The 23,740-nt window shown below is 34.9% G+C and overlaps 1 protein-coding gene across 2 annotated transcripts; it reads left to right on the forward strand.

The window, feature by feature from the left end:
* The first annotated feature begins 714 nt into the window (after positions 1–714).
* Positions 715–20,262, forward strand: LOC120176242 (agamous-like MADS-box protein MADS1). Of its 2 annotated transcripts, XM_039182695.1 has the most exons (9): positions 715–903; positions 1,004–1,241; positions 19,020–19,101; positions 19,186–19,247; positions 19,324–19,423; positions 19,511–19,552; positions 19,630–19,671; positions 19,776–19,953; positions 20,046–20,262. In XM_039182695.1, the coding sequence occupies exons 2-8, from the start codon at positions 1,015–1,017 to the stop codon at positions 19,914–19,916; spliced, it is 696 nt and encodes a 231-aa protein (XP_039038626.1). In that variant the 5' UTR covers positions 715–903; positions 1,004–1,014; the 3' UTR covers positions 19,917–19,953; positions 20,046–20,262. The 2 variants fall into 2 exon arrangements, with proteins under 2 accessions (XP_039038626.1, XP_039038625.1); XM_039182694.1 differs by having other exon boundaries at positions 19,324–19,552.
* The last annotated feature ends 3,478 nt before the right edge of the window (positions 20,263–23,740 follow it).

The raw sequence follows: 23,740 nt of genomic DNA on the forward strand, positions 1-23,740 counted from the left end.
GCATGCAAAATGAACGGTTACAAACATTTTTGACATGCACTAAATCTCCAGAATCTGTATTTTTTTTTACTAGAACAGAGATTAATAATATAGAAGATAGTTTTGTTTTATTGAAAAAGAAACCAGTAGAGCTTGGTGCATTAACAAAATGGGATAGTGGATAGACTAGCAAGTTGGGGTGATGAGAGTGGAGGAACCCACATTCTAACTCGTACAAATTTTCCCATCAACCAAACAGGTAAAAAGGAAAATAATGAAATCAGGTCATCTTTTATTTACCACAAATGAATGGCCAAAGAATAGAAGAGCAGGTGTTCACATGGCAGTCACCTTCAGTTACGTCACCCTCAACAAGCAGATAAATGTTCAAATAATGTAAGAGAGAGATGTCCAAACCCTGTTTCATCAATAGGGTTTTCAAGGGTCAGCAAAATCAAAACTAGAAGAAGAATCAAAGGCCATGGATTTTTTTTCCTCTTTTGATTTATTATTCTTATTCTTCTTATTATTATTCCTTAAGGGCCTCTCATTGAAGACAATGGGGTTGTCAGTTTCCAAAATACCCTTTATCATTATTATTCATCACCTATATTTCTTTTCCCATACAAGATGAAAATGGACGTTTAATGGAATCTCATAGTGTACATCAACCGTCCTTCTTTAGCACCAACTCTTTTTTTTCACTGAAAAAATAGATTTTTACTAAACTAAATAAATAAATAAAAAAAATCTTGTGTTGTGTGATTGTTAAAGGGTCAATTTTGTGTCTATAAATGCCTATCTGCTAAAGCAGAAAACTTGCTCCTTCTTCAAACTCTAAACTGTTGTTTCTTTGCATAAAACGATATTAATCAAAAGAAGTAGAAGAGAAGAGTTGGAATTTATAGTTCAATTCCTTCTCAGGTTTGAGTCCTTAAGTTGTTCAACATGATTCATCGAAGCTTGTTTGTAAAGATTTAATGGAAACTTTTGGGGTTTGCGTGTATACATATATTTTTTCCAGGTTTGTGAGCCATGGAGTTCCCTAATCTAGAACCAGAATGCTCTTCCCAGAAGAAGATCGGAAGGGGCAAAATCAAGATTAAGCGGATCGAGAACACCACTAATCGACAAGTAACCTTCTGTAAACGCCGCAATGGACTGCTCAAAAAGGCCTACGAATTGTCTGTGCTTTGTGATGCCGAGGTGGCTCTCTTCGTCTTCTCCAGCCGTGGCCGTCTCTATGAATATGCTAACAACAGGTTTCCCTTCAACCCCTTTCTTTCTTTTTTGTTTGTTGATCTTTTCGTTTCAATATAGTCCATTAAAGGTACCATTTTTATGACCTTTTTGTTCCAAAAACTGAGGAATTTATTCTCTAAACCTTTTGATTGATATAAAGTAGCAAATAAACTAGCGTTGTAATGATATGTAAAAGAGGGTTCTCTTTCCTTGATTCTCTCTCTCTCTCTCTCTCTCTATGTCATCACCTTGCAGAAAAAGTCTGTTGAAAACATCATCTGTGTCAAGCTCTCATTAGCCCACTCCTCCTTCTCTTTTGGATTCTGGGATTATAAAACTACTTTAAAAACCAAGACATTTTTTGTTTCACACTTCAATCACATGACAGTTTAAGGTAAATGTTCTAATGGATGTGTGACAAATGGGAAAAAAAACCAAGCCGTTCAAAATCAGATTTTAAATTAGAGTTTTCTTCCAAAAAGTACAAATCTAAAGTTGGCCTCTTTGTTTAAGGTAAAGGAGGGGGTCAAATCAAATTTGAAGAGTTTAGGGTTTTTAAAAACATAGATGGGTATCTGAATCAAATTTCTTTGACAAATTTAAAAGGAACCCATGTTTTGGTTTGGGTGCACAAGGCTAGGGTTTGCTTAAGCTTCAGTTGTGTTTCTAATAAGAATCTTTGGTCATGTCACACAAGTTTTCTTTTCTTCCTGCCTTCATTAAGTTTTGAATCTCAATCTTTGAAAAAGAAATATTCTTTAATCACTTTTCCAGTTTCTTGAACTCATATTTCTTTGCTTTCATTTCATCTCGGTTTTTTGTGTGTTGATTTATATAGGTTATCATATTCACAATTAATGATAAAAAAAACTTGGTTTTTTTTATAATATAAGTAGTGTAAGAAAGGAGAAAAATTCTGATTGCTAGATCTAGCATTAGAACAATGAAAAGATGGAAGTGATGGAGAGAAACAAAGGGTACGGACCAATAGGATTTTCTCTGCATGCTGCAACTGCTTAATTTTTCACTCTCTAGACATTGTGTAGTTTTAATACTTAAAACAAAATCATATTTTCACTATATTTTTTTAAACAATGACAATTATTTAAATATTGTCGTTTGTGAATGGAGTAAACTAAATTAGAAATATCGCAATGCTTCTACAGTTCTCGATGTGGATTAGATGTATCAATAAATTTAATACCAGTGATTAATTCAAAAAATAAGTCATATTTTATATAATTCAATACTAAAGTTACGGAAAGAATTAGGCCTGTAAATGAACTGAACGTTCAGCGAACCGTTCATGAACCGTGCGGCGGGAAGTTCGTTTATGTGCGTTTATTTATTAAATGAACGAACATGAACAAGACTTTGTATTTGTTTAATTAAATGAACGAACATTGTAACACCCCAATTTAGGGGTTAAATTTAAGAAATTATAAAGTGGTGAATTTAATTGGAATTTTGGAAGAAATTGAGGATTAAATTGAATAATTTTAAAGTTGACAGACCGTTTTAAGAAGTGAAGAAAGTTCAGTGGCTAAACCCATGATTTAACCATTTTTTATATATGTTGAATTATAAATCTCTCCCCCGGTCAGTTTCCAGAATGATTTTTCCAGTTTTTCCCTCTCCAACAACCTTTCTTTCAACTCCGATTTACTCACCGTCCGACGTCCAATCGACGAGCTGAAACCACCATCATGTTCATTGTCAACCAAGGAACAAAACCCCTCAAACCTTTCGTCGTGAATCATCGCTTTTCGTCGTTAATTTCGATCGGAAGTATCATCGGTAATAACTCGATTTTAGTTGGTTTTTCATCGATTCATGACGATCGGGTCATTCGTTTACGACACCTCCCGCAGCATCGTGTTCGTTGCATCGTTCTGAGTTCGCCGGTGTCATCCTTGGCTCCGTCGACGGCGGTGCGTGAGGAGGTGAAGCGGTCAAAGTCTCCAATTTGTTGAAATTGAGCTCTCCGTCGTTCAAAATTGTGAACCGAGCTTTGTAAGTATCTTGAAATCGCTCAAAATAATTTTTAATAATTTTTCCGTGATTTTTAGGTAGCCGAAAGGGGCCCCACGCGTCGCCACTGCGCGTGGGGATGGTCCAAATGGCCGGTTTGACCGGTTTTTGTGCATAGTTGACCGGTTTGACCGGTCATTACCCGACACGACCCGTTTACATGACCCGTTGACCCGACCCGTTGACCATTGACCGGCATTGACCACCGTTGACCGGGCATTAAACGACATTTGACTTCGACCGAGTATACCTATCTTGACATTTTTCGATGTTCCAAATCCGATTCCGCTGTCCGTTTTTCGAAATTCAAACCCGAATGACTCGAAATTTCTGGTCAAACCCGTTGACTTTGATTTTGACCAAAAATTTCAAATTTCTGAAAAGTCATATTTTATACTTTCGACGACTTGAATCCGAATCCGAAGTCCGTTTCCCCAAATTCAAACCTGATAAGCTGTCTTTCACTGATTTATCACCTGATTCGATCCGTTTATCGCAATTAAGCTTCGTTTCTGATTTAATTTATGTTGATATGTATCTGAGGAATTATTGGAAGTTGAATTGAAGATCAAAGGCGTTCGAATGGAAATTTTATGGTCGATCAGTATTGCACGGAAATCGAGGTAATACTTTACTACCTCTTTATGCTTTATGGAACATGTTGATATTGGTAAATGCATGAATAAGATAATGTTGGTCACTTTTGTGGAGTTGAATAATTTATTCACTCGATATGATTGTGGTAGAAATTCTGTAACTGAATACGGATCGAATGACTAATATAAGAGATTGAAAGATTGTTAGAATTAAATTACAAGTTTGTGATTAGTGATAAAGAAATCAGACATGGATTTGTAAATTATATTTTATATCATCAAAGGTTAAATGTTAAAGGTACTTGGATGGGAAATTATGAGAATACTTCGGTAGGGTAAAAATATGAAATTACCCTTATATTGGAAAATGATAAGAATTGTCCCTGGAAGTGGATTAATAAATCTGAAAAGACATATTGATCTGATAAATATATTGATGTGCATAAGAAATGTTAGTTGTATTTGAAAATTATGGATAACCGGTTTTTAACCCCAAGAGGGCTTATGCAAGATACTAGAAGTCTGTCAAGGGAATTATTTCAAGATTAGAGAGTGTTCAAGAAAGCAATTAATCATAGGATCTCTAAATTATATTATTTTCGTTAAGAGATAATATCGAAATTATCTGGTTAATAAATTAAGGAAATGCCCTTAAGAGGTAGAATAGTCAGAGTTAACCGTGAATGAGAAAATTATTAGAGGATTCGTACTTAACTCGATTAAGTACGGATTTGATTGTTAAAATCCTGACTTAGTGCAGGAAAATTCCTGATATTCTGTTTGTAAAATTTGAGAATGCACTTGACCCGGAAATATTCGAGTAATGAGTAAATACCTGAAGAATAATTTATCGGGGGTATTCTGCTATCAGAATTGTTCGAAATGACTGAAATAAATGATAAGATTGAATTTAATAGTAAGATCGGACGGAAGAAAATGATTAAAATATACTGAATCTGTAAAATAACCAAAATACCCCTGTAATAGAAATGACCCAAGAATACCACCAAGCTCAGGAATGATTAGATATCCTCGAGCTCTGAAATGAATGGAATAAAACTGAACACCAAAATTACCAAAATACCATTGTGACCTAGACTAAGTAGATGTTGAATTAATTAAGGAATCCAAATAAACATGGGTGTGGTACTGATCTTAAAAGTTATGGATCACCTATTAAGCCGAGCAACCAATGCTATTGTTATATCAGTACCTGAACGACATAGATGTCACTTGAACGCATGCTTGTATTTTCAAGTTTGGCTCGATGATAGTTTTGGAAGTATTCAGCTCAGCTCAACTCTAGAACGCATTCAATAGTAAGGAGTTGATATTTGTTAGACAAATTGACCACGAAGACCAAATTGATTTGAACGAAAGTACAGTATGTGTCCAAAATTCAGAAACATCTAGATTACCCTGAAAACCCTCGAATATTACGAGAATGGACATGACTGCTAAATAAATTAGGTAAACTCAATGACTGAGGATTTAGTAAGTGATTTGGATAAGTCTGGAAACTCTGATGAGTTTACATAGTGTACAATTACGATGGTTTATGATTAAAATAATCAAGTACGTCAGCATTACATGATATTGTGGAAGCGTGGAAATGAAATAAAGAAATTGGAAGATTTATTTAGCGATGATTCCGAAAATGGTCTATGGATAAGAATTTGTGGTATTAAAGAGTAAATACCCTGGAAGAACAATGAATTGACCAATCGACAGGCATTAGTTCTGGGAACTATTCACCTAAGAGTTGTCCGATAATCCGATCAATCGACATAGAATATAAATGTCTTGAACCTTCATTTCTTCCTTTTCAGCTCAAGTCACATTCTGAATAACTGATGATTCTGTCAGTTATTGAACTCTTCCAATAGTGATTCTGAATTCCGTTATTCTATCGGTATACTGAAGATCCGTGTTCCTCTACTTGTTAAGATTATCCAATATCTTTGAATACTATCTGTAAATTCTGGTGTGTTCCCTACTCATATGAATATTTTACCTGATTTTTGATTTGATTTCTGATCTGATACTTGACATGGATTCTGATCTGATATCTGAAATGGATTCTGATCTGATACTTGACTTGGATTCTGATCTGATACTAGACTTGGATTTTGATATGATACTTGACGTGAATTATGATTTGATTTTTGATATATTCGTTTACGGACGGAACATGTTTTATTTGGGGGGTTAATGTTGGAGGAAGAATACCTGGAGGTTCCTTGGCTGTGTGCTCAGGGCCTTACTTACCGGTTCCTCGGCTGTGTGCTCAGGGCCTTACTTACCGGTTCCTCGGCTGTGTTCTCAGGGCCTTACTGGACGTGACGGAGTTGTATGGTTCTGGGAACCTACACATTTTTTATGTGACGGATGGGGGTATATATATATATATGTTTTAAAAGATCTGTATCTTTTTACTGGTTTTATGGGAACACTCTAGATAACCTATTCTTATCTCCTGAACTCAGTCATCCGAAATATTTGTCTAAACTAAAAGCTCATTGTCTGTTACCATCTGAAATATCAGTAGGATCTCTGCTCAGCATAAAAATCTGTAAATGTTTGGAAATAATAAGGATATGTATGTTTATCTGTATCTGCACGTTCTTCAGCATCATCTGGTAGTTATGTATTACTGAGCTTTTCGAAGCTCACTTTATTACTCACCTTTTCTGGTTAAAAGAATTGTAACAGTGCATCTATCGACTTCAGTAAGGGAGTTCTTCCGGCGTTGTTGCAGAGTATGGTACATGTGATTAGGGGGCATGTAATTGTATTTTGATTTATATACGAGTCTGGACATCTGTTTTATTTTTAAATAGTGACAACTGATTTTATAAGTTACACGTTTCAATAAAAGTTTTAAATTTTCTGCTATTTTTACAGTGGGTCGCTCCGATGGCCCAAATGTGACACCTCGGATCGGATCTGGTTACCCTTATCGGTCTGTGGGGGTTACATTTAGTGGTATCAGAGCTATGGTTTTAGTCAAAAATTTTCAAGATAGACCGGCCAGTCGAATGTCAAAATATGTCTGATCAGTACATGCCCCTAGACTACAATCGTACCTCTCTGAGCCGGAACTCAAGGGCTGAGTCCCTATCTGTAGCGAGTAATCCAAAATTTCTATCCGTTAAAGCTATACTTGTACAAAAAGGAATGCCAGTAACATCTATCTAAACGATGTGAAGTACCTCACGAGCTATGAGAGAGTTATTCATATGAGGAATTCTGACTCGACTCCATAAATGAAATTGGGATATGCTGCTCTATAAGCCTATGAGCCTATTCACATAACCAAGGCTGAATTGATTTCACAAGGATAAAGTTGTTTTGATTATTTACTTGGACTGAGAGAGAATTCTGATGAGAATGTATACTCAGCTGGTTAAGGATTAGTGGAGAATCCGTACTTTTCTAAAAGCTACTTAAAGATATGAGAGAACTGATGAAAGTTTTATTTCTGTAATTATGTGACATGAATGAATTTCGAGGACGAAATTCTTTTTAAAGAGGGGAGAATTGTAACACCTCAATTTAGGGGCTAAATTTAAGAAATTATAAAGTAGTGAATTTAATTAGAATTTTGGAAGAAATTGAGGATTAAATTGAATAATTTCAAAGTTGGCAGACTATTTTAAGAAGTGAAGAAAGTTCAGTGGCTAAACCCATGATTTAACCATTTTTTATATATGTTGAATTATAAATCTCTCCCCCCGTCAGTTTCCAGAATGATATTTCGAGTTTTTCCCTTTCCAACAACCCTTCTTTCAACTCCGATTTACTCACCGTCCGACGTCCGATCGACGAGCCGAAACCACCATCGTGTTCATTGTCAACCAAGAAACAAAACCCCTCAAACCTTTCGTCATGAATCGTCGCCGTTCGTCGTTAATTTCGGTCGGAAGTATCATCAATAATAACTCGATTTTAGTTGGTTTTTCATCGATTCATGATGATCGGGTCATCCGTTTACGACACCTCCCGCAACATCGTGTTCGTTGCATCGCTCTGAGTTCGCCGGTGTCATCCTTGGTCTCCGTCAACGGCGGCGCGTGAGGAGGTGAAGTGGTCAAAGTTTCCGATTTGTTGAAATCGAGCTCTCCGTCGTTCAAAATTGTGAACCGAGCTTTGTAAGTATCTTGAAATCGCTCAAAATAATTTTTAAGAATTTTTCCGTGATTTTTAGGTAGCCAGAAGGGGCCCCACGCGCCCCTACGCGCCGCCACTGCGCGTGGGGATGGTCCAAATGATCGGATTGACCGGTCATAACCCGACCTAACCCGTTTACCCGACACGTTGACTCGTTGACCGGCGTTGACCGGCTTTGACCGGGCATTAAACGACCTTTGACTTCAACCGAGTATACATGTCCTGACATTTTTCGACGTTCCAAATTCGATTCCGCTGTCCGTTTTTCGAAATTTGAACCCGAAGGCCTCGAAATTTCCGGTCAAACCCGTTGACTTTGATTTTGACCAAAAATTTCAAATTTCCGAAAAGTCATATTATATACTTTCTACGTCCTGAATCCAAATCCGAAGTCTGTTTCGCCAAATTCGAACCTGGTAAGCTATCTTTCACTGATTTATCACCTGATTCGATCCATTTATCGTAATTAAGCTCCGTTTCTGATATAATTTATGTTGATATGTATCTGAGGAATTATTGGAAGTTGAATTGAAGATCAAAGGCGTTCGAATGGAAATTTTATGGTCGATCAGTATTGTACGAAAATCGAGGTAATACTTTACTACCTCTTTATGCTTTATGGAACATGTTGATATTGGTAAATGCATGAATAAGATAATGTTGGTCACTTTTGTGGAGTTGAATAATTTATTCACTCGATATGATTGTGGTAGAAATTTTGTAACTGAATACGGATCGAATGACTAATATAAGAGATTGAAAGATTGTTAGAATTAAATTACAAGTTTGTGATTATTGATAAAGAAATCAAACATGGATTTGTAAATTATATTTTATATCATCAAAGGTTAAATGTTAAAGGTACTTGGATGAGAAATTATGAGAATACTTCGGTAGGGTAAAAATAAGAAATTACCCTTATATTGGAAAATGATAAGAATTGTCCCTGGAAGTAGATTAATAAATCTGAAAAGACATATTGATCTGATAAATATATTGATGTGCATAAGAAATGTTAGTTGTATTTGGAAATTATGGATAACTGGTTTTTAACCCCAAGAGGGCTTATGCAAGATACTAGAAGTCTGTCAAGGGAATTATTTCAAGATTAGAGAGTGTTCAAGAAAGCAATTAATCATAGGATCTCTAAATTATATTATTTTCGTTAAGAGATAATATCGAAATTATCTGGTTAATAAATTAAGGAAATGCCCTTAAAAGGTAGAATAGTCAGAGTTAACCCTGAATGAGAAAATACTTAGAGGATTTGTACTTAACTCGATTAAGTACGGATTTGATTGTTAAAATCCTGACTTAGTGCAGGAAAATTCCTGATATTCGTTTGTAAAATTTGAGAATGCACTTGACCTGTAAATATTCGAGTAATGAGTAAATACCTGAAGAATAATTTATCGGGGGTATTCTGCTATCAGAATTTTTCGAAAGGACTGAAATAAATGATAAGATTGAATTTAATAGTAAGATCGGACGGAAGAAAAGGATTAAAATACACTGAATCTGTAAAATAACCAAAATACCCCTGTAATATAAATGACCCAAGAATACCTCCAAGCTCAGGAATGATTGGATATCCTCGAGCTCTGAAATGAATGGAATAAAACTGAACACCAAAATTACCAAAATACCCTTGTGACCTAGACTAAGTAGATGTTGAATTAATTAAGGAATCCAAATAAACATGGGTGTGGTACTGATCTTAAAAGTTATGGATCACCTATTAAGCCGAGCAACCAATGCTAGTGTTATATCAGTACCTGAATGACATAGATGTCACTTGAATGCATGTTTGTAGTTTCAAGTTTGGCTCGATGATAGTTTTGGAAGTATTCAGCTCAGCTCAACTCTAGAACGCATTCAATAGTAAGGAGTTGATATTTGTTAGACAAATCGACCACGAAGACCAAATTGAATTGAACGAAAGTACAATATGTTTCCGAAATTCAGAAACATCTAGATTTCCCTGAAAACCCTCGAATATTACGGGAATGGACATGACTACTAAATAAATTAGGTAAACTCAATGACTGAGGATTTAGTAAGTGATTTGGATAAGTCTGGAAACTCTGATGAGTTTACATAGTGTACAATTACGATGGTTTATGATTAAAATAATCAAGTATGTCAGCATTACATGATATTGTGGAAGCGTGGAAATGAAATAAAGACATTGGAAGATTTATTTAGCGATGATTCCGAAAATGGTCTATGGACAAGAATTTGTGGTATTAAAGAGTAAATACCCTGGAAGAACAATGAATTGACCAATCGACAGGCATTAGTTCTGGGAACTATTCACCTAAGAGTTGTCCGATAATCCGATCATTCGACATAGAATATAAATGTCCTGAACCTTCATTTATTCCTTATCAGCTCAAGTCACATTCTGAATAACTGATGATTCTGTCAGTTATTGAACTCTTCCAATAGTGATTCTGAATTCCGTTATTCTATCGGTATACTGAAGATCCGTGTTCCTCTACTTGTTAAGATTATCCAATATCTTTGAATACTATATGTAAATTCTGGTGTGTTCCCTACTCATATGAATATTTTACCTGATTTTTGATTTGATTTCTGATCTGATACTTGACATGGATTCTGATCTGATATCTGACATGGATTATGATATGATACTTGACTTGGATTATGATCTGATACTTGACTTGGATTTTGATATGATACTTGACGTGAATTATGATTTGATTTTTGATATATTCGTTTACGGACAGAACATGTTTTATTTGGGGGGTAAATGTTGGAGGAAGAATACCTGGAGGTTCCTCGGCTGTGTGCTCAGGGCCTTACTTACCGGTTCCTCGGTTGTGTGCTCAGGGCCTTACTGGACGTGACGGGGTTGTATGGTTCTGGGGAACCTACACATTTTGTATGTGACGGATGGGGGTATATATATATATATATGTTTTAAAAGATCTGTATCTTTTTACTGGTTTTATGGGAACACTCTAGATAACCTATTCTGATCTCCTGAGCTCAGTCATCCGAAATATTTGTCTAAACTGAAAGCTGATTGTCCGTTACCATCTGAAATATCAGTAGGATCTCTGCTCAGCATAAAAATCTATAAATGTTCAGAAATAATAAGGATATGTATGTTTATCTGTATCTACACGTTCTTCAGCATCATCTGGTAGTTCTGTATTACTGAGCTTTTCGAAGCTCACTTTATTACTCACCTTTTCTGGTTAAAAGAATTGTAACAGTGCATCTATCGACTTCAGTAAGGGATTTCTTCCGGCGTTGTTACAGAGTATGGTACATGTGATTAGGGGGCATGTAATTGTATTTTGATTTATATACGAGTCTGGACATCTGTTTTATTTTTAAATAGTGACAACTGATTTTATAAGTTACACGTTTCAATAAAAGTTTTAAATTTTCCACTATTTTTACAGTGGGTCGCTCCGGTGGCCCAAATATGACACCTCGGATCGGATCTGGTTACCCTTATCGGTCTGTGGGGGTTACATTTAGTGGTATCAGAGCTATGGTTTGAGTCAAAAATTTTCAAGATAGACCGACCGATCGAATGTCAAAATATGTTTGATCAGTACATGCCCCTAGACTGCAATCATACCTCTCTGAGCTGGAACTCCAGGGCTGAGTCCCTATCTGTAGCGATTAATCCAAAATTTCTATTCTTTAAAGCTATACTTGTACAAAAAGGAATGCCAGTAACATCTATCTAAACACTGTGAAGTACCTCACGAGCTATGTGAGAGTTATTCATATGAGGAATTCTGACTCGACTCCATAAATGAAATTGGGATATGCTGCTGCTCTAGGAGCCTATGAGCCTATTCACATAACCAATACTGAATTGATTTCACAAGGATAAAGTTGTTTTGATTATTTACTTGGACCGAGAGAGAATTCTGATGAGAATGTATACTCAGCTGGTTAAGGATTAGTGGAGAATCCATAGTTTTGTAAAAGCTACTTAAAGATATGAGAGAACTGATGAAAGTTTTTTTTCTGCAATTATGTGACATGAATGAATTTCGAGGAAGAAATTCTTTTTAAGGAGGGGAGAATTGTAACACCCCAATTTAGGGGCTAAATTTAAGAAATTATAAAGTGGTGAATTTAATTAGAATTTTGGAAGAAATTGAGGATTAAATTGAATAATTTCAAAGTTGGTAGACTGTTTTAAGAAGTGAAGAAAGTTCAGTGGCTAAACCCATGATTTAACCATTTTTTATATATGTTGAATTATAAATCTCTCCCCCCGTCAGTTTCCTGAATGATTTTTCCAGTTTTTCCCTCTCCAACAACCCTTCTTTCAACTCTGATTTACTAACCGTTCGACGTCCGATCGACAAGCCGAAACCACCATCGTGTTCATTGTCAACCAAGGAACAAAACCCCTCAAACCTTTTGTCGTGAATCGTCGCCGATCGTCGTTAATTTCAGGCGGAAGTATCATCAGTAATAACTCGATTTTAGTTGGTTTTTCATCGATTCATGACGATCGGGTCATCCGTTTACGACACCTCCCGCACCATCGTGTTCGTTGCATCGTTCCGAGTTCACCGGTATCATCCTTGGTCTCCGTCGACGGTAGCGTGTAAGGAGGTGAAGTGCTCAAAGTTTTCGATTTATTGAAATCGAGCTCTCCGCCGTTCAAAATTATGAACCGAGCTTTGTAAGTATCTTGAAATCGCTCAAAATAATTTTTAAGAATTTTTTCATGATTTTTAGGTAGTCAGAAGGGGCCCCACGCGCTTCCACTGCGCGTGGGGATAGTCCAAATGACCGGTTTGACCGGTTTTGGTGCATAGTTGACCGGTTTGACCGGTCATAACCCGACCTGACCCGACCCGTTTACCCGACCCGGCCCGTTGACCCGTTGACCGGCTTTGACCGGGAATTAAACGACCTTTGACTTCGACCGAGTATACCTATCCTGATATTTTTCGACGTTCCAAATCCGATTCCGTTGTCTGTTTTTTGAAATTCGAACCCGAAGGCCTCGAAATTGCCGGTCAATCCCGTTGACTTTGATTTTGACCAAAAATTTCAAATTTCCGAAAAGTCATATTTTATACTTTCGACGTCTTGAATCCGAATCCGAAGTCTGTTTCGCCAAATTCGAACCCGGTAAGCTGTCTTTCATTGATTTATCACCTGATTCGATCCGTTTATCGCAATTAAGCTCCGTTTCTGATATAATTTATGTTGATATGTATCTGAGGAATTATTGGAAGTTGAATTGAAGATCAAAGGCGTTCGAATGGAAATTTTATGGTCAATCAGTATTGCACAAAAATCGAGGTAACTACCTCTTTATGCTTTATGGAACATGCTGATATTGGTAAATGCATGAATAAGATAATGTTGGTCACTTTTGTGGAGTTGAATAATTTATTCACTCGATATGATTGTGGTAGAAATTCTGTAACTGAATACGGATCGAATGACTAATATAAAAGATTGAAAGATTGTTAGAATTAAATTACAAGTTTGTGATTAGTGATAAAGAAATCAGACATGGATTTGTAAATTACATTTTATATCATCAAAGGTTAAATGTTAAAGGTACTTGGATGGGAAATTATGAGAATACTTCGGTAGGGTAAAAATACGAAATTACCCTTATATTGGAAAATGATAAGAATTATCCCTGGAAGTGGATTAATAAATCTGAAAAGACATATTGATATGATAAATATATTGATGTGCATAAGAAATATTAGTTGTACTTGGAAATTATGGATAACCGGTTTTTAACCCTAAGAGGGCTTATGCAAGATACTAGAAGTCTGTTAAGGGAATTATTTCAAGATCAGAGAGTGTTCAAGAAAGCAATTAATCCTAAGATCTCTAAATTTTATTATTTTCGTTAAGAGATAATATCGAAATTATCTGGTTAATAAATTAAGGAAATGCCCTTAAGAGGTAGAATAGTCAGAGTTAACCATGAATGAGAAAATACTTAGAGGATTCGTACTTAACTCGATTAAATACGGATTTGATTGTTAAAATCCTGACTTAGTGCAGGAAAATTCCTGATATTCCGTTTGTAAAATTTGAGAATGCACTTGACCCGGAAATATTCGAGTAATGAGTAAATACATGAAGAATAATTTATCGGGGGTATTCTGCTATCAGAATTGTTCGAAAGGACTGAAATAATTGATAAGATTGAATTTAATAGTAAGATCGGACGGAAGAAAATGATTAAAATACAATGAATATGTAAAATAACCAAAATACCCCTGTAATAGAAATGACCCAAGAATACCACCAAGCTCAGGAATGATTGGATATCCTCGAGCTCTGAAATGAATGGAATAAAACTGAACACCAAAATTACCAAAATACCCTTGTGACCTAGACTAAGTAGATGTTGAATTAATTAAGGAATCCAAATAAACATGGGTGTGGTACTGATCTTAAAAGTTATGGATCACCTATTAAGCCGAGCAACCAATGCTAGTGTTATATCAGTACCTGAACGATATAGATGTCACTTGAATGCATGTTTGTATTTTCAAGTTTGGCTCGATGATAGTTTTGGAAGTATTCAACTCAACTCAACTCTAGAACGCATTCAATAGTAAGGAGTTGATATTTGTTAGACAAATCGACCACGAAGACCAAATTGAATTGAACGAAAGTACAGTATGTGTCCGAAATTCAGAAACGTCTAGATTACCCTGAAAAACCCTCGAATATTACGGGAATGGACATGACTGGTAAATAAATTAGGTAAACTCAATGACTGAGGATTTAGTAAGTGATTTGGATAAGTCTGGAAACTCTGATGAGTTTACATAGTGTACAATTACGATGGTTTATGATTAAAATAATCAAGTACGTCAACATTACATGATATTGTGGAAGCGTGGAAATGAAATAAAGAAATTGGAAGATTTATTTAGCGATGATTCCGAAAATGGTCTATGGACAAGAATTTGTGGTATTAAAGAGTAAATACCCTGGAAGAACAATGAATTGACCAATCGACAGACATTAGTTCTGGGAACTATTCACCTAAGAGTTGTCCGATAATCCGATCAATCGACATAGAATATAAATGTCCTGAACCTTCATTTCTTCCTTATCAGCTCAAGTCACATTCTGAATAACTGATGATTCTGTCAGTTATTGAACTCTTCCAATAGTGATTTTGAATTCCGTTATTCTATCGGTATACTGAAGATCCGTGTTCCTCTACTTGTTAAGATTATCCAATATCTTTGAATACTATCTGTAAATTCATGTGTGTCCCCTACTCATATGAATATTTTACCTGATTTTCGATTTAATTTCTGATCTGATACTTGACATGGATTCTGATATGATATCTGACATGAATTCTGATCTGATACTTGACTTGGATTCTGATCTGATACTTGACTTGGATTTTGATATGATACTTGACGTGAATTATGATTTGATTTTTGATATATTCGTTTACGGACGGAACATGTTTTATTTGGGGGGTTAATGTTGGAGGAAGAATACCTGGAGGTTCTTTGGTTGTGTGCTCATGGCCTTACTTACCAGTTCCTCGGCTGTGTGCTCAGGGCCTTACTGGACGTGACGGAGTTGTATGGTTCTGGGGAATCTACACATTTTGTACGTGACAGATGGGGGTATACATATATATATATATATATATATATATATATATATATATGTTTTAAAAGATTTGTATCTTTTTACTAGTTTTATGGGAACACACTAGATAACCTATTCTGATCTCCTGAACTTAGTCATCCGAAATATTTGTCTAAACTGAAAGCTCATTGTCCGTTACTATCTGAAATATCAGTAGGATCTCTGCTCAGCATAAAAATCTGTAAATGTTTGGAAATAATAAGGATATGTATGTTTATCTGTATCTGCACGTTCTTCAGCATCATCTGGTAGTTCTATATTACTGAGCTTTTCGAAGCTCACTTTATTACTCACATTTTCAGGTTAAAAGAATTGTACCAGTGCATCTATCGACTTCAGTAAGGGAGTTCTTCCGGCGTTGTTGCAAAGTATGGTACATTTGATTAGGGGGCATGAAATTGTATTTTGATTTATATACGAGTCTGGACGTCTGTTTTATTTTTAAATAGTGACAACTAATTTTATAAGTTACACGTTTCAATAAAAGTTTTAAATTTTCCTCTATTTTTACAGTGAGTCGCTCCGGTGGCCCAAATGTGACACCTCGGATCAGATCTAGTTACCCTTATCAGTCTGTGGGGGTTACAAACATAAACATATGTCTCGTTCGTTCATTTACGTTCGTGAACGTTCGGTTATGTTCGTTCGGTTAAGTTCGTTTATGTTCATTCATTTATGTTTAATACAATCTTTTTAAATCAATTTTGGTGACCAATTTGTAAGTATCTTAAAAATATTAATTAATCTGATTTTCTGATGACCAACTCCATAACTAACCCAATTTTATTTGGAAAACTCAACAATATTAACATGGTTTAGTTCTTTTTGAACGATCCATAAGCTGCATACCCAGCACCATCAACATCCACTGTGCCGGAACCCTATGTGACTGCGCCATCAGCTGGTTATCCGATGAGCAAAGAGGAGTTACAGAAACTGGTTGCTTTCGAAACCAAGTCCAAAGGTGATGGATTCCGGAAGGGGTGTTAAGTATTAAGCACTGTTTCTTCTACTCAAATAATCTTTTTTTCTTTCATATATAATGAAGTATTCAAATTTACAAGTAAATAGTGATCAACTAGCAACTCAAGTCAGCTTACTTTTAACTCAATAATCCAATAATGGTGAGACCTTATTCCATAGGTTGAGAAGTTCTTTAAAGCATTTCATCAAACAAATTTTGTGCGCTATCCGGATATGGAAGTTTAGCCAACCGAGAAAGAATGGTTTTTGATGTATGAGTTGGTGTGAACAATAAACCAACATACTTCTCTCATCTCCCAATTTTCAAATTCTACATAGCACGAAGCTGAGGACATGTTTGTTTGATCCCCAAGGATTAAGGTCGGCAATCACATGAAACACAATCTGTGTTCATCTCGACTGTTGTTGAAGGAGAGAGAAAGAAAGAAAGTGGAGGAACGTTATGCAATCCCACATCAGTAGCAAACAAGTAGTTCGGGGTTGGTAACTTATATAAAAGAAGATGGGGGAGAATAGGTTTAAACATCTTTGTGCTTGGGGCAATGTCGAGCTTGAATCAAGCTCAGAATCGAGCTTTAATCGAGCTCAGAATCGAGCTTGAATCGAGCTCAGAATCGAGCTTCAATAGAGCTTGAGTCTCGAGTTTTAATCGAGCTCTTAATTTTTTTTGAGTTCAAGCCTTTTCGAGTTCGAGTCGAGTTTCAATATTATAATTCGAGTTCGAGTCGAGCTTGATAATTTTAAGCTCGCGGTTTTCGAGTCGAGTCGAGCTGACTTTGAAATATTTCGAGTTCGAGTCGAGCTTGATAATTTTAAGCTCGCGAGTTTTCAAGTCGAGCTGACTTTGAAAGTTTTCGAGTTTGAGTCGAGCTCAGCAATACTCGAGCTCGACTCGGCTCGTTTACTCCCCTAGGTAGGGTCTCCAACGTTTATGTTCTTTTATTTTCGTGTTCATTTATGTTCGTGTTCGTTTATGTTCGTGTTCGTTTATGTTCGTTTATTTATTAAATGAACGAACATGAACAAGTATATTCCTTAATAAACGAACATGAACAAAAAAAATTATTCGTTTATGTTTGTGTTCGTTTATTTATTAAATGAACGATCATGAACATACCTCCGTTCGTGTGCGTTCGGTTCGTTTAAAGGCCTAGAAAGAATGGTAAACGGATAAACACAAATTTGATATAAGGGGTGAATTCATGAAATTTTATAGGATATTAAAACATAACATGTTGTGTAAAAGTGGAAGAGGTATCTCATGGATTTGTGGTCTTTACATGTTGTGGAATGTATTAGAAGCTCAGATTTTTTATACTAAAACATAACGTCAAAGTAAAAGCAAAAGTGGAAGGGATCTCAGCCAATCATATCGGAGGGGTCTTGTGCCAGAGTGGCAGAGGCAACCAATCAAGCTCGACAAAATTAAGGAAACAGCAACCTGTCTTGTTTCTCTACTGTAAACAAGCTTTTGATGCTCTACTTTACTTTGTTCTGCACAGCTTGCTTTGCCATTTGGCTTGGCTTGACCAACTTTTTTAAAATCAAAGCAGATAATATTTAACAAGTTAAATACATAATCTGCATAAAATTATATCTCAATAGTGTTTTTGGTGGGAGTCGCCTCTAAAATATTCTTCTGTGTTCTATGTCCCATCTATACATATAATTTTCCTTTTTCAAATTTTAGGTAAGATAGGGTTAAATTTAAAATTTGTCAAAACAATTAAATTACTGTACAAGTTATCTAAAATAAGATTAGTTTGTGATCACATCAACATAATCTACCACACAAAACATATAGAAAAAAACTGAACATTACACGTAGATGAATACATCAAAAGTACATATAACAAATTATTAAATTTAAATGTATTATATTAATTTTAATATTGCAAAATATAATATAACATTATAAACATAATAAGTAATAATAACACGACATAATTTCACAAATAGATTAAACAATAATCTCAATGCCCATTATATATATATATATATATTATAGTGTAGACCCTTTTTAATATTATATGATAATTACAGTGTAGTACACACACCGTAATATAATTGTTCGGACCTAGAATCTTAAATGAGAGGAATACTTTCTTTAATCATTGAGATTAGGGGTGAGCGTTCAATCGAGTGGAGTCGAGTTGAGTCAAAAAATTTCAAACTATTCAAGTTGACGAGTCATATTTTATAACTCGTAGTCTCTCGTTCTTTTATTAGAGGACATATTTTAAGGTAGTTATAGATGTATATACAGAAAATAGTTAAATTTAGCCTATATTTGCATTGGATTGAGATAAGAGTGAAAAAAGAAAAGAAATGTAAAAATGGCATTGTTTGCAGTGTGAGAGAAACGATTGAAAGATACAAGAAAGCATGCTCAGATTCAACAAACCCAGGTTCCGTTGCTGAAGCCAACATTCAGGCAAGTTCCATATTCATCTTATTTACGGATTACTGGTATATTAATCATCTTCACCTACACAAATTAAAATTCAAATGAACTCAGTTCTACCAGCAAGAAGCCACTAAACTCCGACGACAAATTCGTGATGTTCAGAACATGAACAGGTAACCCTCTTCTTCTTCTTCTTCAATATACATATACATATACATATACATATAGCTGATGGATGTTTGTTTCAAGGCATATCCTTGGAGAGGCTCTTAGTTCTTTGACCTTTAAGGAACTCAAGAACCTGGAAGGCAGACTTGAGAAAGGCATTTGTAGAATCCGATCCAAAAAGGTTATTTTTTTCTTTCTTTTTTGCTTCACCTTTTCCTCTTTAATAATATCTTTGTTCAACACTCACTACATTCTTCAACTCTACCAGAATGAATCACTGTTTGCAGAAATTGGGTTTATGCAAAAGAGGGTAAACTTTTCATCCTGTCTTTACATCTTTATTTAGTCAAACCCCCAGAATTTCAACTTCACTGATATGTTTTGTAGGAAGTTGAACTTCAGAATGATAACATGTACCTGAGAGCAAAGGTAAGCCTCTGTATCTGTGTGTAGTTTCAATTATAGATGGAGGAGTTGGATGCTCATCATAGATGTTGATATATGTTGGATGGCATACCCATATATGGAGGCAGATAGCTGAAAATGAAAGGGAACAAGAACAATCAAGCCAGCTGATGCAAGCCTCCTACAACCGCAACTTTCTGCCGTTAAACCTGGTGGAACCCAGTAATGATTACTCCAACCAAGACCAAACTGCTCTTCAACTTGTATAACCTAGCTACCTTCTCCCCTTCCATTCACAAATTCAAGGTTACCAACTTTAATTGCCATTAACCATTATCTTTGAAGAATTATATAGTTTAATTTCCTCCGGTTCTTAAAATATTGCTATTTTGGTGCAGCTGACATGCAAGCAGCAGCAGTCTGTAATGGTTCTACCAACTTTATGTCTGGTGAAGCATATATATATATATATCTATAAGCCATGCAAGTATATATATATATATAGTTTATAAAGATTTGAAAACTAGGTGTTGGTGATGAATTTAAGGAGCATAGGTTTCAATACTGGACTCCTTTTAACTGTTTATTTTTGTGTTATATGCTTGTTAGTTAATTAAAACTCTTGATACATGTAGAACATGCATGATTTCGAAATATTTCTTCAACTTAATAGCTACATCCCCACTACTGCTGTGATGTTATCATGTTCAAAGCCTTAGTTAAATCATAATTTATTGGGTAAAGTATATAAATAGTCTCCGAACTTTTAGGTCGCTTGCATTTTGGTCACCCGATTTTTAAAACTTACAATACAATCATTGAACTTTTAGTTCGTTTGCAGTAAGATCCTTGCTATTACCTTCAGTTAGTTATGGTTGATGTGGCACGTTACCGAGTTAACCCCACCCCACCCCACCTCTTTCTTCTTTTTCTTCTTTCTTCTTATTCTTCTCTCACACACATAAAAATAACTCCCGTTCACCTCACCTCTGGTTAGTGGTGGCTCACACTGCCATCAACATTGTCACCGGCGTGGCCTCCCGACAACACCCCAACCCTCGATTTATACTCATCGTCCACCGTTCGTTTTAAATCGCAAGAAAATTGTTCGAATACCCATCCCTGATCTCCATCGTCAATAGTCGGTGATCGTCACCACCGATACCAATAGGAGTGCTACCCCATTACGACCAAAACCCTGCTTTCTCCATGGAGAGGGCCCCGAATCTCGTTGGAAAAAAGCCATTATTCTTCTGCTACTACTGCCCCCTTCTGTGGTTTCATTTCAAATCAGTTCTTGCTTTTTAATTTCAAGACACGGGAAGCTTAACTCTTCTCTAATTCTTTGTTATGTCGTCAATGGTGGAATGATTCTTTCTAATTCCCACGCTTCTTTTTCTTCTTCTTTTGCTACCAACATTGATGCTTTACATAAGTAATACATGATGTTTATTCTTTCAACATCTTGATTAATTGTTTTTGTAAATTAGGTCAGATTGATTTTGGATATTCTGGTTTTGGAAAAAATGTAGTAATTTCATCCACTTTGATTAATGGACTTTGTAAACAAAGAAAGATTTCTCAAGCTATGAATTTTTTTGATGAAATATTGTAACCTTTCGATGTCCCTTTTCGGTAGATTTTTTGTTCTTATAAAAATCTAATTAGTTAAAATTCATAGTCTTTAACAATGGTTGCTGTTGTCATGCTCAATGAATAAAGAAAAACAACATAACTCATATCTAGAGTTCCAAATCGTGAGGAACCAAGCAAAAACATAGAAAATTACTAAAAAAAATGTAGGTTTCAAGCAAAAAGAGCATTATTTTAGAAGGAATCGAAATTCAAGTAAAAATATAGTAAAAAACCCCCACAAATTTCTAAGAAAAATCATGGGTTTCAAGCAAAACACAGCTAAATGCATTGTACCGTTGGAAGAAGAATAATAAAGAAAGAAAGAAGAAGAAAAAGAAGGGGGTGGGGTTAACGGCGGTAACTGCCACGTCAGTCATAACTAACGGAAGGTAACGCCAGGGATCTTACTGCAAACGAACTAAAAGTTCGATGACTGTATTGCAAGTTTTAAAAGTTGGTGACAAAAATAAAAATGCCCTAAAAGTTCAAGGACTATTTATATACTTTACCCTAATTTTTTACTCCATAATGATGCAAAATTGAATATTTGTTTACTTAAAAGGTCAATTATTTCCATTTTAATCACACAAGTTGGAGTTTACTTTTGTTATATCTCGTAACCCTAAACGCTACCCACACCACGCATTTCAACATGAATTGCTTTCTTGCTTCTCATTTATCAAAGTAGAACTGGATCCTAGGTTGAATTTTGATTCAATTAATACTAGTATTATTTGTTTGTATTGTGTGGAGATTGGGTTTGGATGTGTTCATATATTTAATATTTTTAATTTGAAATTTACATTAAAAAAACAATAAACCTTTCCATAAAAAACCTGATTTACTACTTTAGAGCTGCCATTGTACATAGGCTTGTAAACGAACCGAACGTTCAACGAAACCGCTCGTGAACCATTCGGCAGGAAGTTTTTTTATGTTATTTTATTAAACGAACGAACATGAACATGAACATGAACATGATTTTGTGTTCGTTTAATTAAATGAACGAACATGAACATGATTTTGTGTTCGTTTAATTAAATGAACGAACATGAACATATGACTCGTTCATTCATTTACGTTCGTGACCGTTCAATATTATGTTCGTTCATTTATGTACATTTACTTTCGTTCGTTTATGTTAGTTCATTTTTGTACATTTACTTTCGTTCGTTTATGTTCGTTCATTTATGTTTAGCTCAAAATCTCTAGACTCATTTAAAATATTAAGGCCATATAAATTTTAATCTGATACCCATTAATATTTTAAAATTCAATTAATTTTTAAATTCAAATAAAAAAAGCCAAAAATAATTAAATAGAAATTATCTATGAAGTTGCCACTTATACTAATGAATTTTATGTGATTATTATTGTTATGGTTTATGTTCATTTGTGTTCCTTTACGTTCGTTTATATTCATTTATTGTGTTCGTTTATGTTCGTTCGTTTGTGTTTGTCTACATCCGTTCATTTATGTTCGTTCATTTGTATTCGTTTATCAATTAAATGAATGAACACGAACAAGCTATATTCCTTAACGAACGAACACAAACAATAAGTTTTTTGTTCGTTTATGTTCGTGTTCGTTCACTTGTTCGGTTAAAGTTTAACATACGAACATGAACATACCGTCATTCATATTTGTTCCGTTCTCTTACAGACCTAATTGTACATGAAATGGATGCACGGATAGATGGAGGGTTTTGGGATGGTTGTATTTATTGAAAATTTTAAAATTTAAAATTATTTATTGATAATTTAATTTTCTATTTCTAAAAAATTTTAATTTAGTATTTACACATTTTTAATATAGCTTTGTAAAAATTTGTAACTTAACATAAAATTTTAGATACATCTCTAAAATTAAACATAATAAAAATAGGGGTTGATATTCAATATCAATTGTTAGTTCAATTTGGTTCCTGATATATTGATATTGAGTTTTGATTTTTAAAATTTAAAATTTTATTTACATAAAATGGTTTTGTTATATATATATATATATTGTTATTGAGTTTTGATATTATTTAGTAAAGTTTTGAACTTTTCATTAATATTTTAAAAAATATTTTTTAAAATAAGAATAATTAGTAATTATTGTATAATATTTAGTATGAAGTGTTAGATGCCTTGAACAATTAATAATGCTGGCCTGGCCTTTAGAATGAACCTTGGTGTAATACCCAAAATAGTAGGTCAGTGACTAATTTGAATGGAATTAAAGTTTGGAGGACTAAATTGAGTAATTGGTAAAGAATAAGAAATGACTTAAGTAAGACCAATTTGTAAGTGATAGTTTATTGAAAGGACATTTTGGTCTTTCAGGTGAAATGAATTTAAAAACCAATTAAATTAGGGATTTAAGAAAAAGAGGAAAGTGAAAACACTTATTTATCTTCTTCTTCTTCCCGTGGTTTTCTCTCCTCTATAGCTCCACAAGATAAACTTCAATTAA

The sequence above is a fragment of the Hibiscus syriacus genome, unplaced genomic scaffold (assembly GCF_006381635.1).
Source record: "Hibiscus syriacus cultivar Baekdansim isolate YM2019G1 unplaced genomic scaffold, ASM638163v2 tig00112231_pilon, whole genome shotgun sequence".
Taxonomy (NCBI): Eukaryota; Viridiplantae; Streptophyta; class Magnoliopsida; order Malvales; family Malvaceae; genus Hibiscus; species Hibiscus syriacus.

Bases quoted from the DNA above. Each gene is read 5' to 3' on its own strand.
- LOC120176242 (XM_039182694.1), top strand. From the start codon at position 1,015: ATGGAGTTCCCTAATCTAGAACCAGAATGCTCTTCCCAGAAGAAGATC. The intron at 19,248-19,323 runs GTAACCCTCTTC...GTTTGTTTCAAG, and splicing joins GATGTTCAGAACATGAACAG to GCATATCCTTGGAGAGGCTC. The intron at 19,553-19,629 runs GTAAACTTTTCA...TATGTTTTGTAG, and splicing joins TTGGGTTTATGCAAAAGAGG to GAAGTTGAACTTCAGAATGA.